Raw genomic sequence first — 14,577 nt, 5'->3', positions numbered from 1 at the left:
TGCTAAAACCCAGACATAGTTTTCACTCCCTTTTTCTCCCCTCATGCCTATTTCTCCCAAGAAGGTAAACAGGACACAGGTACAGTATAATTTCAAATAATCAGTGTGATACAGGGCAAAACATACCATTGATGAGGGAGCCTTCTGACATTCTTTCATTTGTTTTCTATTCTATTATTTTCTCATTGTTTTGTATTCTCACAATAATAAAAACCTTTCATTTATAATTATTATAAACTCCCGCAGTAACTTAAAGAGGAAAGACTCTGCACACTCAGTGTCTTCTGCACAATCAGTGTCTTTGGAATAAAAAAAATTTTTTTTTTAAAAAAAAGCTACATACATTATTTACAACCAGAGCCAAAAGGAAGGTATAAAATTACTTCAGCTTGATAAATAGAGTAAATGTCATCCAGTTATCTGCAGCACAAGCCTCTGACCTAATGCACATCTTTCTAAAGCCAGGAGTGCGCCCTGGAGACCAGCAAACACTTACCATAATTATTTACTGTCTTCTGAAAAGACCTGCTGTGATCTACACACAGTAAAACGACAATTACTGAATGTGGCTAAAACCACAAAAACACATCGTTACAGCCTGTGCTATTTTGTCATGGCAACACTAACTCCAACCCGTGTAGCAACTGAATTGTCAGGCTCCTGCTTTAATGTGAAACCATAACAGATCTTTGTCAGCAATCTGCAAGATCTTCCTTCCTAGAAAAAGAACAAACAGAAAAATAAAGAGGACGCTATCAAAATTTATGAACTGATAGCTTTCTAAACGCAGCTTCTGATGACATCCACGAGATAAGACTGATTTTGATCAAGACCATGGGTTGGTATTTCGAGCTTGATGAGGCTGGGAAGGAGAATTTACATGTGACACTTGTAGCAAGACTTTCAGCAGCAAATTCCTGGCAAATCCTGAGGGTGAAAACCCTCTAGCTACAATAAATATCTCAGCTGTATAAACGCACTCAAAGAAAAGGAGACATTGGTAAAATCTAATCCACACTTGTCAAATTTAGAGCAGGAGACAATGAAACGCCTTGGCAACTTCTGACTGCAGGCACAGAGTGCAGCAGCATGAGAGTGGCACAGTAAATCTACAAGGTGAACTTGGTGGCCTTTGGCTTTCTGTTTAACTACTGAAACTACTGCTTCAGGAGCAGTAACTTAATAGTTCCAGCTACTCCTACTAGGAATTACCTAATGAAACTTCTCACAAAAAATATATAAAGACTGAACACACACTACAGTCATAGAGAAAACAACAAATCAAGGAGAGATGGCAAACAGGACTGTGCAAAATAATCAAAGTCGGTAGGATAAACAACTAAACAGAATACATAGGTTTTGAGTGTTTAATATCTTCATAACTGAAACTGATTTAAGTATGTATGTCTACACAATAATTCACATTTCAGTATCTTCAAGGCATGTGAATTAGAGGATAAGCCCCTATTTCTATGTACTGTGGTTTTAACACCTTGCACAAGGAGAAAAATTGAGCAATGAAGTATTAAAGCCAGGAAAAAAAAGAATAAAACTTGGCTTGAAAAACTTTCAGAAACAGTTGGTGTATTTTGTATGTTTGTGTGCAGATGCACTCGCTTTATGAACTAACCATAAAAAAAATAACAACTGGTTATATACTGGTGCTTCTCTAGCTATCATAATCTCATGGGTGTCTTACAGACTACACACACCTTATCAGCTATATATGTTCCTTTACTTAATATGAAACTAAAAAACCTTTTAAGATCTAATTTACAGGCATATAACCACAGCTCTGGTTACAAAAAGCAGATGAGATTCACATCAGTTTAAAATAAATTATTAACAAAATGGGAAGTGCACGTCTTGTTTCAGGAAGAAAACTTCTTAAAAGTAAATCAAATATAATCAAACTCATCTTAAATTTCATTTCAAATTCCAGTGACCCAGTTCAAGTTAATGAAATTCCACATATCACCCTCTTCCATTGTTCCAAAATCAGCAGTTCCATATGGAGGCAGATGCCAGATAATTCCTAACAACCTTTAAAATTAAGGAACAGCATGATGTAGCAGTTGAGCAGAAGATTGTCTGTCTCATTTTAACAACCCAACCAGATTAGTAGTCCTTTCTCTCTTACTTCATCTTTGAATTCTGAAGTTACAGGCTTTTTTCTGTGAAGTATTACCTAATTGATATTTGAGTAGCACTTGAAGAAGCAAAACAATTACTGATTGTCACTGACATCACCCTGGGAAACATAAACTTCCAATTAAGAGATACAAACATCAATAAGATCAAAAACCTGCTTTATAGATGTTAAATTACACATTTTAATTTGCTACACTTTTTCTCTACATTTTAATCACTGATTTTCAGATGAATATTACCTTTCTGTTTATAGCTAGATAATGGCAAACAATATCTGAAACAATATTAAAAAATCTGCTTCCATTTCTTGAATTTCATTTCTTGAATTGTTAGAAGTGCTTTTTCCTTGATTCAGTTTTCTCACTGAAAGTGTCTGCAATTTTAATTATTATTAATATATTATACAACATATTCATTTTAATTGTCTTTTATTATTTATCCTACATAAAACATTTAAGAATCTTTAAAACCTAGGAAATCAAGGAAAAAAATTACATATTTCCACTGCAGAACCAAATTAAGGGCTCATTCACCGTCCCACTTAAACCCCTTATCTAAACTAAAGCAAACAAAAATCTATGAGTCTCAAAGCCAGTCTTTCTAGAAGAAAAGGCTCAAAAGCTTATGAGAAACTCATTTTGTGGGACATTTAACATTCCATCTAACATTTATTCCCATATATATATATATATATATATGTATTCCTGCTTCTAATATCAACCAGATGTGACAATGAAGACTAAGCAGGACTGTAAAAGATGTTAAAATATCCTGTAGTTCAGCATTGCAGGAGAGGGTTGGATTAAAAATGCAAAGGTATCTAGAGATACATGATCGATTGAGGAAGTACTTTTAATCTGAGAAGCATTCTAAATTAAATTTTATTAGTGATAAGAAAGAAGGCGTTTCAGTGAAAAAGCATAAAAAAGCTTCTCATGGACATTATTAAGAAAACTATGTTCTACATCTGAGTTTCCAGCAGCAAGACTGAAGATGCTCTGCTGATTCTGAGCTAAATTCATTCCCCCAGTAAGATTGGTGGATTTCAACCCAGATGACAGAACCCTGGAAAAAGTCTTCACATTTGTTTTGCAACCTTTACTATTCCTGAAACATTAACAGGTCTTCCCTGAAGCCCTCCAGCACATGAAATTCCTGCATATAGAAGCAGGTCACTCACTCCATCTCCACCAGATTTTATTAATGCTCATCCATATGCCCAACTTGCACACTATTACCCAGTTATCTAACTTAAATGCAATCTTAGCATTTAATTTTCAAAATATTGAGTCTGGACCTTCATGAACGAAGTTGTAGCTGGCTCTGGTTCACTGCATGTCTGCCAAAGGCAGAAGCTGCAGACAACTCTTCATTTTCAGCAAATAAGACTCCACATCCAGGACATACTTCATGGCAACATTTAGCTCTAAAATTCTGCATCAGTGAAGCTGTAACAAGCCTAATGACAATACCACAATTATGGACTCCCTACTGTATCAGGATTAAAACTACCTACAAACAGTAAGAAAATTGACTCATAGCTTAGTAATTCACAGACAAAAGTGAAAAGAGGGCACAAGAAATCATGTAACATAATGGAGAGTTAAGATCAGCTTTATCTATACTTAAAATTTATTTTAATTCACACATAGTAACTTGCACAGAATCTACATCACCCATGTATCACACACTCATCCATTTTTGCTTTACTTCTTTTATTCTCTTTCCTCACCGTCTCAGCTCTGCTTTTTTCACAAAAGGCAAAGTCAGAGCAGACTCACGCCTCTTCAGGAAAGGGTTTTACTCAGAAAACCAGATGGAAACAAAGTAGACTGGCAATGCTGGATTTCAGACAAGTCATAACAGGCTTGAGAAAGAACAACTCTGAAATGTAGAAGTAGGACCAAGAGAGCATCAGAAAAATTACCAAGTAACATTATCAGACAAATATTTATATTTTCCTCAAAATATAAATGTGTATATATGTGTGTGTGTGTGTTTTAATGTATTTTTACTAATTATATGAGGTAATAAATTCCTCATTCTTACTCCATCACTGAAAAAAACAAAACTAAACTACATTAGGAACCACAACAGTCACATACCTAAGATTTATTTACTAAGATATTTACACTATATTTATATCACACTTAGATGTTTCAAAGACAAAATAAGTTTCAACTGACAAGGAGGGCTGAAGTGACCTATCTAAAGCACTATTAAATAAGCAAGACTTGTGTAATGTGGATACATTGAAAATAAAAAAATTGCCTCCTGAATCAGCAAAATCCTGACTCCACCAGCGGTTTACTCTATTTAAAAAAATTATTTCCATCAACCTTGTCTCTATGGTTTCTGATGACAATGTTTAAAATGTATCAAACTTATTTCCATGAGCAAAATCTCATCAGCAGACCCCGCTACTTTGTCAGGACTAAAAAGATAAAATGCTAATGCTAGTGATCAGCCTCAGACAGCTGATGCAAATCGGTAGCAAATACAAGAATTCCAGGAAACCCGGATACAAAGGGAAGACCTTCATTTACCAATTTACAACCTCTGGCAATAATTGGTGAGAAGAAGGAACTTTTTACTATACAAATCCAGAGGAAAATGGCGAAAATCTGCAGCACGCCAAAATCATCAAGAGAAGGGAAGGGAGGCGGAGAGGAGCAGAGCCCGGGAGAGCTCCCTCCCGGTGACTTCAGGAGACAGCGATCCCGGCGGTGAGGAGGGAGAAAAGTACGCTAATTGTTCTCTTTCTTTTCTTAATAGCCCTTTCCCCGGGGGATTAATTTGTTTAAAACCTGTTTTCCCTGTGTTTCTCTCCCACTCTTAGCTCCTTCCTAAGACTCTTTTCAACGCAGTGTCATTTTCCCTGAAATAAGCCCTTGTAATTTGTTCAAACCATAAACCTGGGTACTTCTGCAATTTGTAGAACGTGTATGCACAGGGTATTTCCTCACAAAGAAAATAAAAATATTAATAGTTACGGACCATGACAACTTGGAATAAATGTCAATTGATAAAGACTAATGTTTTGACGGCATTCATTGAGAGGGACTACAGAATACTTCATCTATTCTGATTTTATGCATTTTTATTACAATCCTTATATTCTAAAATTTAACAGATTAGCCTTGCTGTAAGGACTATAATGCATCACAACCTACTAAAACTTACACACTCTGGTACTGAAAAGCCTCGTGCAAGGTTCCTCAAGGCAGATGCTCACGAGTTACCACTACTCACCCCTCCAAACCCCAAACTACCAGAAAGTTCCTTTCAGCCAACGGAGATCCATGTACCATACAACTACTCACAGTGAAACTTCTAATATTTCAAACTGGATTTTGAATTAGTGGATACATGTAACCACCATAACTTTGTTTTTCTCTTTTTTCTTGAAAGCATCACCACTTCCTTAAGACAGCAAAACTACACGAAGCAATTCTTCGAAACACAACTGGCAGCTTCTGGACAACAAATAATGCTGTCTTGAAGTGAGTACAAGCTCACACTTTACACTCAAGAGGAGTTAAGACGCAGACAGAATTTCAAAAACATGCAAAAACCATCAGGATATAAAATTAAATCAGTCAGCTCTAGTAAAGCCATTGAGCAAATATTTTCTACTGCATGCAAAAGCTGCAACAAAGCTTGCAAAAACAAATCTAGCAAATATTTTCCAAGCAGATTTTTTTTTTGATTAAAAGGCAGCTATAGTTAATTATTATATTTAGACCTTTGGGGGGGGGGTTTGTTTGGTTTTTGTTTGTTTGTTTGTTTTCCCCCCTCACTCTCTGGAACAATGTAATTCGCTTACTTGTACAGCTTTTCATGAATAAGTTCAGGCAACAACAAAGCTCATTACAGAAAAATCTCCAAAACTGTATCAGTATCACTCCCTGCACAACACTTCAATTTGTCAGCTTCTCAAACATGGACAAAGAGCCTACTTTTTAATTAGTCAGCTGATACCAAAGTTAATCTTCACCAACAACATGTGCTTTGTACCACCACCAGAAAAAAAAATTTACTACACTGCCTAAATGTTCTGCTTGGTTGCATGTAGAGGTATTAAAACAATTAGAAAAGCTCCACATGGACAGAGAAACTTTTCAGCCATCTTGTAATTAACTTTCAGAATTTCACAAGCCAAACCGTAAGTTGTACTACCTGGTCTTCCATAGGTAAAAATCAAGCCTAAAGAAACAAGTTTTACACTATAGCTTGTCTTTCAGAAGGACAGACAAGATCATGAGTTTAACGTTGGCAGGATTTAAAAATAATTGCAAACAGCTTTTGTCTAGTCCTTTAAAAAGGCAGATGACTCTTCTTGTGATAGTAATTGTACAGACACCTGCTGATCCATTTTATTTGTATTCACTTTTCAAAAAAAATATTCTGTCATCCTCTCATTGTTCAAACACCACTCACTCTCTCCATACACCAAAAAAATGCCAATCTTATGTTAGCTTTCTCTTACTCTTCAAAATGTTTTTTATGTCATCTGTCTTATAACAGTTTTTTATTTTTGAAGATGATAAAACATTATTTAGCATTATTTATAAAATGTTATCATATGGAGATCTAGGCTACTGACTACAGGTCATATATAGGTTTCTATGAGTCCACATGGAGAGTTGAAAATAATTCACCTCGAAGTCATAATGGTGACTAGATGAAGAACAGCAAAATTATGTTCATCTTCCCTCTGATATTTATGCTCTACTGAATTACGCTCATGGAAACATAACACATCACTTTATGAATTCTTATTCACTGGCCATTCTATTATCACAAAAATGAAACCTCTCACTCACCACAGTCAACATGCAAAGGTGCAAATATGCACAATCAGAATAATGAAACCGAAACTTAAATCAGATCATACTTACAATCTCGTCAACTTCTGTGTGTTCTGAAAAAGCAGCTCTGGAAGAACTTGCAATTTGTTCTTGTTTAGACGCCTAAACGGGTACAATGAGAAAGATAAAAATTTAAAAATTATCTTCCAAGCAAAAAACCATATTCTACTATTCATAAACACATGAAGCTCCAATGATATGAAACATCATGCTATGAGAATATATTGTTTATATCAGAGCTACAGGAGCCAAGCAGATCGTACCATCTGTCCACCACCTGCCTACATTCCTAAGGTAGGAAGTGACAGTCACTTGTATGTGCACATACACACAAGATTCTTATTATTTTTTTAAAAAGAACTCCACTTGGAAAATCTGAGCACTGAAGTAGAACATTTCAGTACAGACACAACCAAACAACTTATTCCTTTCGTTTCTTCCTGAAACATTTTAGAAGCACATTAGTCCATTTTACTCATTCACCATGAGAATTTTACTCTGACCACAACTTGTTAATTTTAAGAAATCAACTCCTGTGAATTACTTTGGCCTAGTAGCTATGAAAGCAGACGCTGCCTTTCCTTTATAAAATGCTTGACAGACCTGCACTATCAAAAGGTCACTCTACTTTTAAGAAACCATCTCTTCTTACAGTCCTTTTTCTGTTGTCTGACATATTTGATTGCTTTCAGTCTTAATGAATGTTATTTATATAGTAAAGATGAGCTAAACTAATTACATAAAAGTCCACTGTTCTAAACAGGAAAGTGACTTCTCCTGTCTGTTTGCATATAAGCCTATATGGATGTCTTCTTTGCTCCTTATCTACCTTAAAAGTTAACTTTGTAACAATTTTTTTTTTTTTTTAACAAAGTTTTGAACTCAAAAGACACAGTGAACAGCAGAAACCTTCTGATACTTAGCACCTGATACCCAGTTTCCAGCTTTCTTGCATACCGAGTTATTTCACTATCAGAATTTAAGAGCTTAGTGACTAGAAAGGCCTTGCTCAAAGATCAAACAGGAGTTGTGGGGTTTTCATACGGCAGTGTTTTCATATGGCTACCACATGAACATCTTGCAACACACAATGGTAATGGGCAGAAGAATTTACTTCACTTTTTGACACCAAGAACAGATCAAAGGCTGCTTTTGCAGGCTCACTTGCAGAGCCTCCCCATTCTGTATTAGCTATGCCCCGTGCTGCCTGCAGGAGATGGAGAATCACAGAATCCTCAGGGATGGAAAATACCTCTGAAATCACCAACTCCAACTGTCAAAAATGGGTTACTCCAATTTGCTTTTACCTGCCACTCAGCTACATTCCTTAGGTAAATGAACAAACCAGTAAGTGAAACTCTGAAGAACATGACAGATGCCAAGCACCAGTTTGCATCTGGGAAAGCACATGTGAAAAATTTCAGCTTCCTTTGCTCATGTACAATTTCACACTTTCATAGCAAATTACACAATCTTAATCTGTTTAATTTAAGGTTGACAGTAATGTACTCTTAATCCTCAACAAATTCATATTTTCAGTTAAACAAGTTTGTATATTAGTTGACCTACATGCTTATTTTATGGTGTGCCAGAAAGCCACCAATAGTCCAGGAAAAATCCCAGTTACACATCTTATCTCTCTTCCTAGGCTTGAAAGATAGGCCATTAATAAAGCTTTCAATACAGAAGCATCAAAGCACATGACCAGTTGTTTTTAAATCCTGTAAGAGAGACACAGAATTGCTTAATTACTTAACAAATAGAGAAAATGTTCCGAATGGTCAGTTACAGGCACTGCTTCCTCCATTTTGACAGAGAAATGCCAAACAAAAATGAAATGTAGTGGAATAGTTCATGCCAGTTGACAAGAACTTTATCCTCAACTATCAACACTAAGACCCACAGGGAAACTTCAAGTGAAACATCAGGAACACCAGCCCAGGGCAGGGCAAAATCTACTGCAGTTGCTCCTAAGTGGAACTTCAGAGCAGTGACTGAGCACCCTTCAGAAGGAACCCCTTGTGCAGCAGCCCCTTTGCACACAAGAAGGCACAAAGAGCAGCATAGAAATTCCCCATGGTTACCTAAGCTTGTCAACCCTAAGAGCCTTTCACCATCATGTTGCTGCCCCAATCTTCATCCTGTCAGGTGCTGAATACTTACTTAATTACAGCAGTATTTCTGATTGTATTTCACCTTGGAAAAGGTGAGACTAAATCACCACAATAAAATAAAAATGCTCTGTGAAGAAAGAAAAATGATCCCAAAACTTGTAAAATTATTTTGTGGACACTATTCTGGTTACAACAGTTGCCTCCAAGAAAGCTGTTTTGCTCCTCCCGGCTGTATCAGATGCTGACTGGTGTTCTTGTACAACACAAATACATTTCTATACTTTGCAGCCTCATTGTGTTACAAACTGCACTTTTTCTCTTTCTGATTCAGACATCCTAAAAAACAGATTTATAGAACCTCTAACATTAAAAGGTCACAAGAAGTATAGATGCAACTTTGTCCTCCTGTTTGTTTTTTTCACTAGAAGAGCCACAGACATCATCCAACAGTGTTTCAGTGAAGGACAAACACTTCTCACCTCCCCAAAATATTTTGCTCATATTTAGAACTTATGCCAGTTTCTTCTCTTCCTCCCTCAGCCTACTGCCCTTTTGGGAGTTCCTATGTCCTGGAGGCAAAAGGGTAGAGGGAAAAAGCCTCAGTGTCAATCATGGACTATCAAGGGCCCTTAAAAAAACAATGGAGGAGTTATTAGCTGTGAAATTCCTACCTTCCTGGCTCCAACCAAGCTAATAATATTTCTTCCTCTGTCTAAGGCTGGGATAGGAGAGAAACTTAACTATTAAGGTTCAGCTAACTATTAAAAAACACAGCAAGAAACAACCCATGGATCTTACACAGAGACAATACTAGGAGTAGTCTGGTGTTTATCAGGACCATTCTATGATATAAATGGAGGAATGCCCCACATTTTAGAAGCTTATTTTAAATATAATTTGGTTTTATTAATTTCGTGCCTTATGGATTGTTTTTGGATGAGTAAGGAACCATGATTTTGATAAGAAAAATTTTAAGTTCTTTTCAAACCAGATGTCATATTTTCCTGATGGGGAAATTTTCTGTCAGGTCCTAACTTCAGCTGCAAACCTCATGTGTACACAATTACAAGGGTCACATCCAGTTTGGGTACTGTTGTTTCATGGAATTCCACCCAGAAGAAAATCAAACGGTAGTCAAGTTTAATCTGCACCAAAGACATGATCAGTATAAATGGAAAAGAATGAACTGAATATGTAAGCACACCTATGGCAAGAAGTCAGCCAACAACTTCCAGGTCTTTATCATTTCCATCATAGGACACAGCTAGCATTACAGTAAACTTAATATGTTTTTTTATCTGTCACTTTGGCCCTTGATATTAAAGCCTTCACCCTGCCCAGCTTGCAACCATTTTAAAATTTTTTCAAGAAGAATCAAGAATCTTTCCTACTGCAAATAACAAACCAGAATCCCATTTCAGTAGTCATGCAGTGTCATGCCCCTTGCTTGCAGGATATCCCTCCCTTCTCAAGACTTTTATCACCACTGGAGGACTTCAGAAAATTCACAAGTCAAGCAAACTGCTAAAATACCATTTTAAATTTCAGACACAGGTGCTTTCTTTATACAATTAATTTTGAAATTTGGAAAAGGCTTAATGCAATCTTAATTCTTGATATCTTTCAGCTCCCACACCACTGTTTCTCTGTGAGTGAACATACTTTATCATCTGTTCAGATAATCATCATTATCTGAACATAATTTATCATACAGCTTAGGTATACTGTATATTAAATATATTTTTTTTAGCGACTTCTCTCACTTATTGCCAAACAAGGTGTACAAACACATACTTAGTATGAGGCTGCCACAGTAGCAACATTAACAGATAGCACTTAATGAAAGTGTAGCCATTATTTTGACCAGCACCATTTTCAGCTTTATGCTTTGTTCTCACAGCTTTAGAACAGTTTTAAGTAAGCAGTACACGAAGAAAACCTCAAAACCCCTTTCCTGCAAGGCTGCAGTGAGCAGATGCCCACTAACCACATGAGAAATTTCCTTCACCCCTCTTTGCAGCCCCCAGTAAGCAGACACCCCCTTTCCACAGAGTACACAATCAATATAAAAGCCCAAGGTAAAAGCAATGCAAGTGATTTATTCAGCCTTGGCAACATGTGCCGTTTGCCCAGGCAGCTTCATTTCTCCTCATGCTACTGACTTGGTTTGAAAATTTTGAGTAGCATAAGATCAATACAGCATTCTTCATGCAAATGGCAAATATTCAAGCCATAAGTTAAAATCACAGAAAATTTGCTTGGCTATAGAGAAAAAGGAAAGGACCTGGCTTCTGCTGGAAGATGGCACAGCACAAAGCTCTTAGTGACATATTGGCTTTCTGTTCAAAATGTCTTGCAGTATTACATTTACTATTACTTTTTTTCTAAATTACTGAAACATTCCACCCAGAAATTTAAGCTAATACACAGATTAGGATATAAACTGTTTTATTATCATCTATTTCTTAATGTAACCGTTATCTAGCTTTAACCCCACGAATGTGAATTATATCCATTGGCCTCCAGCTTCTGGGTCTGCTTTTCTACTGTGAGTCAACAGCTTTACTACCAAATTTAAGTACTGCATATTTGTCATGAAATAAGTAGCTCTCTCTTCCTTTCCACACAAGTTCAACAACTTTCAAGTTTGATTTAACACTCATATTCACATTGCTACCCATTACAAAACTCGATTTCCAAAAGAAAATCAAAATTACAGTGAGTTTAATTTGAGGGGGTTTTTGTGTTGTTTTTTAATGGGTAGCTTTAGGGGAGCAGTCCTGGGACTCTAAGATCCAGAAATCACTGAAGTAACGCTGAGTTCACTCCCTGATTTGCTCATTTATTTTATTTCACACTCAAAACATCTGGGTCTCATTTTTTGCAATAAGCATGCTAGCTTTTTCTTCTTTGTTATTAAGATCTGTATGGCATTGTCCTTGGAGAACAGCCTCAGGGAACATGATGTAGTTGAAGCAGTTTCTAAGAGTTTCTTTAAGGGAGAAGCAGTTACATCACAAGCTTGGGCGTAACCAAGAAGCAATAAAAATGAATAAATGCATAACAGGAGACTCCGATAGAGAGACAGGAGTGACTGAACAGTAAGGAGTTACTTTTGTCTTTTAAAGAGCACTTCCTTGTGAAACTGTAGAGCAGGAGGACAATTTCATTCTATGGTTTCGCCACCAGAAAAATCCTGTTAACAATGAGAAATATTCTGTGGCCATTACTGTAACTCCTTCCCCTGCTTTTCCACTTCTTCATTTGCTTTTGTAAGGGAAAACAGTCAAGATAAAGCACACATTAAAAAAGCCAACCTTGTCCATTATTTTCTGTCAGCAACTCTTTGTATTACTGCATTAGGAAATGCAGCCAGATGATATAAAATGGAATTTCAATAAGGTTGCTATGAGAAAGCCTAGTAAAACCAGGTTACTGGGTTATGGTGTGTAATAAATGAACTTCTCTGTTTACGTGACATGTAAGTACAGAAGCTGTTCCAAAACCAGAGAGATGCCACTGTATGTTGCTAAGGGACTGTTTTTAAAGGAAAACTGTGTACAATAGTTACAAGTTTGAGAACCCTTATAACAAGCATAGCAGACTGGGTGGTATTGGTTCACATTTTTGAAGTTGTCAGAAGTAATAACTTTTATGAGTAACTTTTTGTAAGACTGAAAAAATTCATCTACCTTCTATCCAAAGCAGACCACATTTCTTGGTACAAAGCAGCAGCATATGAACTGCTAGCTATATAATACTTTTTAGTGTTAATATAACAATACTTCTTATTATACGAAAATATTTGGCATTACAATGAAGAATAGTATGTAAATATTGTGCACACGCCCTCTGGCTAGGAACAAGCCAGTAACACTGGCAAAAAAAAAAAAAAAAAAAAAAAAAAAAAAGTAAGGAACAGGTTTAAATTTCAACGTTTTCTTAAAGCCGAGATGAAGAAAAAAAAAAAAAAAAAAAAGGTCAAGTAGCATTCCTGTGTGCCTCAGAGACATGCCTGCACCACACAGAAATGGACAGAAATGTCAGTACCAACTTGTGTTGTACAGAATCTTAAGTATCAGAAAGCATTCATTAATGACAATGACAACAGCAAGAAAATCCTGTAAAGACAGAAGTAGCAAAGAGAAGTCCATGGACAATCTCTTGACTAAGCAAAACTTTTAGAAACCAAATCCAGTACATTCAGGCAGGATGGAAATTCATATCTGCCTTTATCATTACAATGTACAAGAACTTAATTTCTTTTAGTTATCATTCAAATAAATAAATGAAATAGACCAAACCCTCAGAGACCTTCTCCACAGAAGTTTTCTCAGTTCCTGATGAGCTTTTGAGCTCCCTGATTTCAAATAAAATTAACAATTCACACACAGTGAATTTTTTTATTTTCAAGACCATAATACAGAATGACAAAAAATGTAATTACTTTATCATTTTGCTGCTACAAACTATGTGGCAATAGGACTTTTTCCAAGGAACATAAAGAATCTGTAGCAGTATCCCTAAACATCCACAGAGTTTAATATTTCGATTTTTGTAAAGGCACTAAAGAGTAAAATAGACATGGTTAAAGCATTTTCTTACACAAGAGAATAATCTCTCCAGGTCAGGGCTGAAATCCCATGAAGAAAACAAAAACTAAATTTTGATGTGCCATGTTGCCCCTGCTGACAAGTCCTAAAAGTTTATATTAATCAAATTAACCATTTCCACAAGTCAGAAATAGCAGTGAATTATTAGCAAGAAAACCTACAAGTACAACTACTATTGCACCTTTTACCAGAAGAAACAGAACCCTGTTCTTATTTGATCTGTTTTAATAATTTGATACCAGCCTAGCTCACCACACCTCTCCATATATAGTAAAGAATGTTTCTGTGGCAAGGAGTTCCTCCTTCTCCTCTGGGGCTCTATGCCAAGCAGAACTGTTTAAAAGGGAAGACGAGCAGAACCATCATCTCCTGCCTGAAATCAAATTGGATGCTTAAGAATGCATCCTGCAAAGCCAACAGAATGAATGGGGAAATAATTAAGCAGAGCAAAGAACACACTGGACACTTGCCTTAAATTTGAAAATGAAAAAACTCTCAACCTTTAGCACAAGCCTGTAGGACTTTCCTATTACAGCTCATTCAAGAGCATTTTTTTCATTAAGAAGCAACAAGAAGTAACCAAGAAGCCATCAAAACCCATTGCACTAAAGCAGCTCTTATCTAAAAACTGACACTGAAAAATTTCTGTAATAATTACCTCTAACCCACTCCCGGTTCCCAAGCAAGTTATCAAATGAAAGGGGTCTGTTCTTCTCAAATCCCTCATACCTAGCAGTTGCCATTTATTACTTGTATTCCTGATACACTGCATCACACCTATGCTACCCAGAATTATAACAAACAAAACCTACTTTGTATGCACAATAT

The 14,577-nt window shown here is 36.3% G+C and overlaps 1 protein-coding gene across 1 annotated transcript in view; it reads right to left on the bottom strand.

Moving 5' to 3' along the window:
• Positions 1 to 14,577, bottom strand: part of SLIT3 (slit guidance ligand 3) — a 433,002-nt gene that overhangs the window by 385,656 nt on the left and 32,769 nt on the right. Inside the window, exon 5 of the mRNA XM_071759292.1 lies at positions 7,053 to 7,124. Within this exon, the coding sequence (XP_071615393.1) occupies positions 7,053 to 7,124 (72 nt within the window). The remainder of the gene's footprint in view (positions 1 to 7,052; positions 7,125 to 14,577) is intronic.

Source organism: Heliangelus exortis, chromosome 15 (assembly GCF_036169615.1).
Source record: "Heliangelus exortis chromosome 15, bHelExo1.hap1, whole genome shotgun sequence".
NCBI lineage: Eukaryota > Metazoa > Chordata > Aves > Apodiformes > Trochilidae > Heliangelus > Heliangelus exortis.
This window is presented reverse-complemented; position numbering and strand designations above follow the sequence as displayed.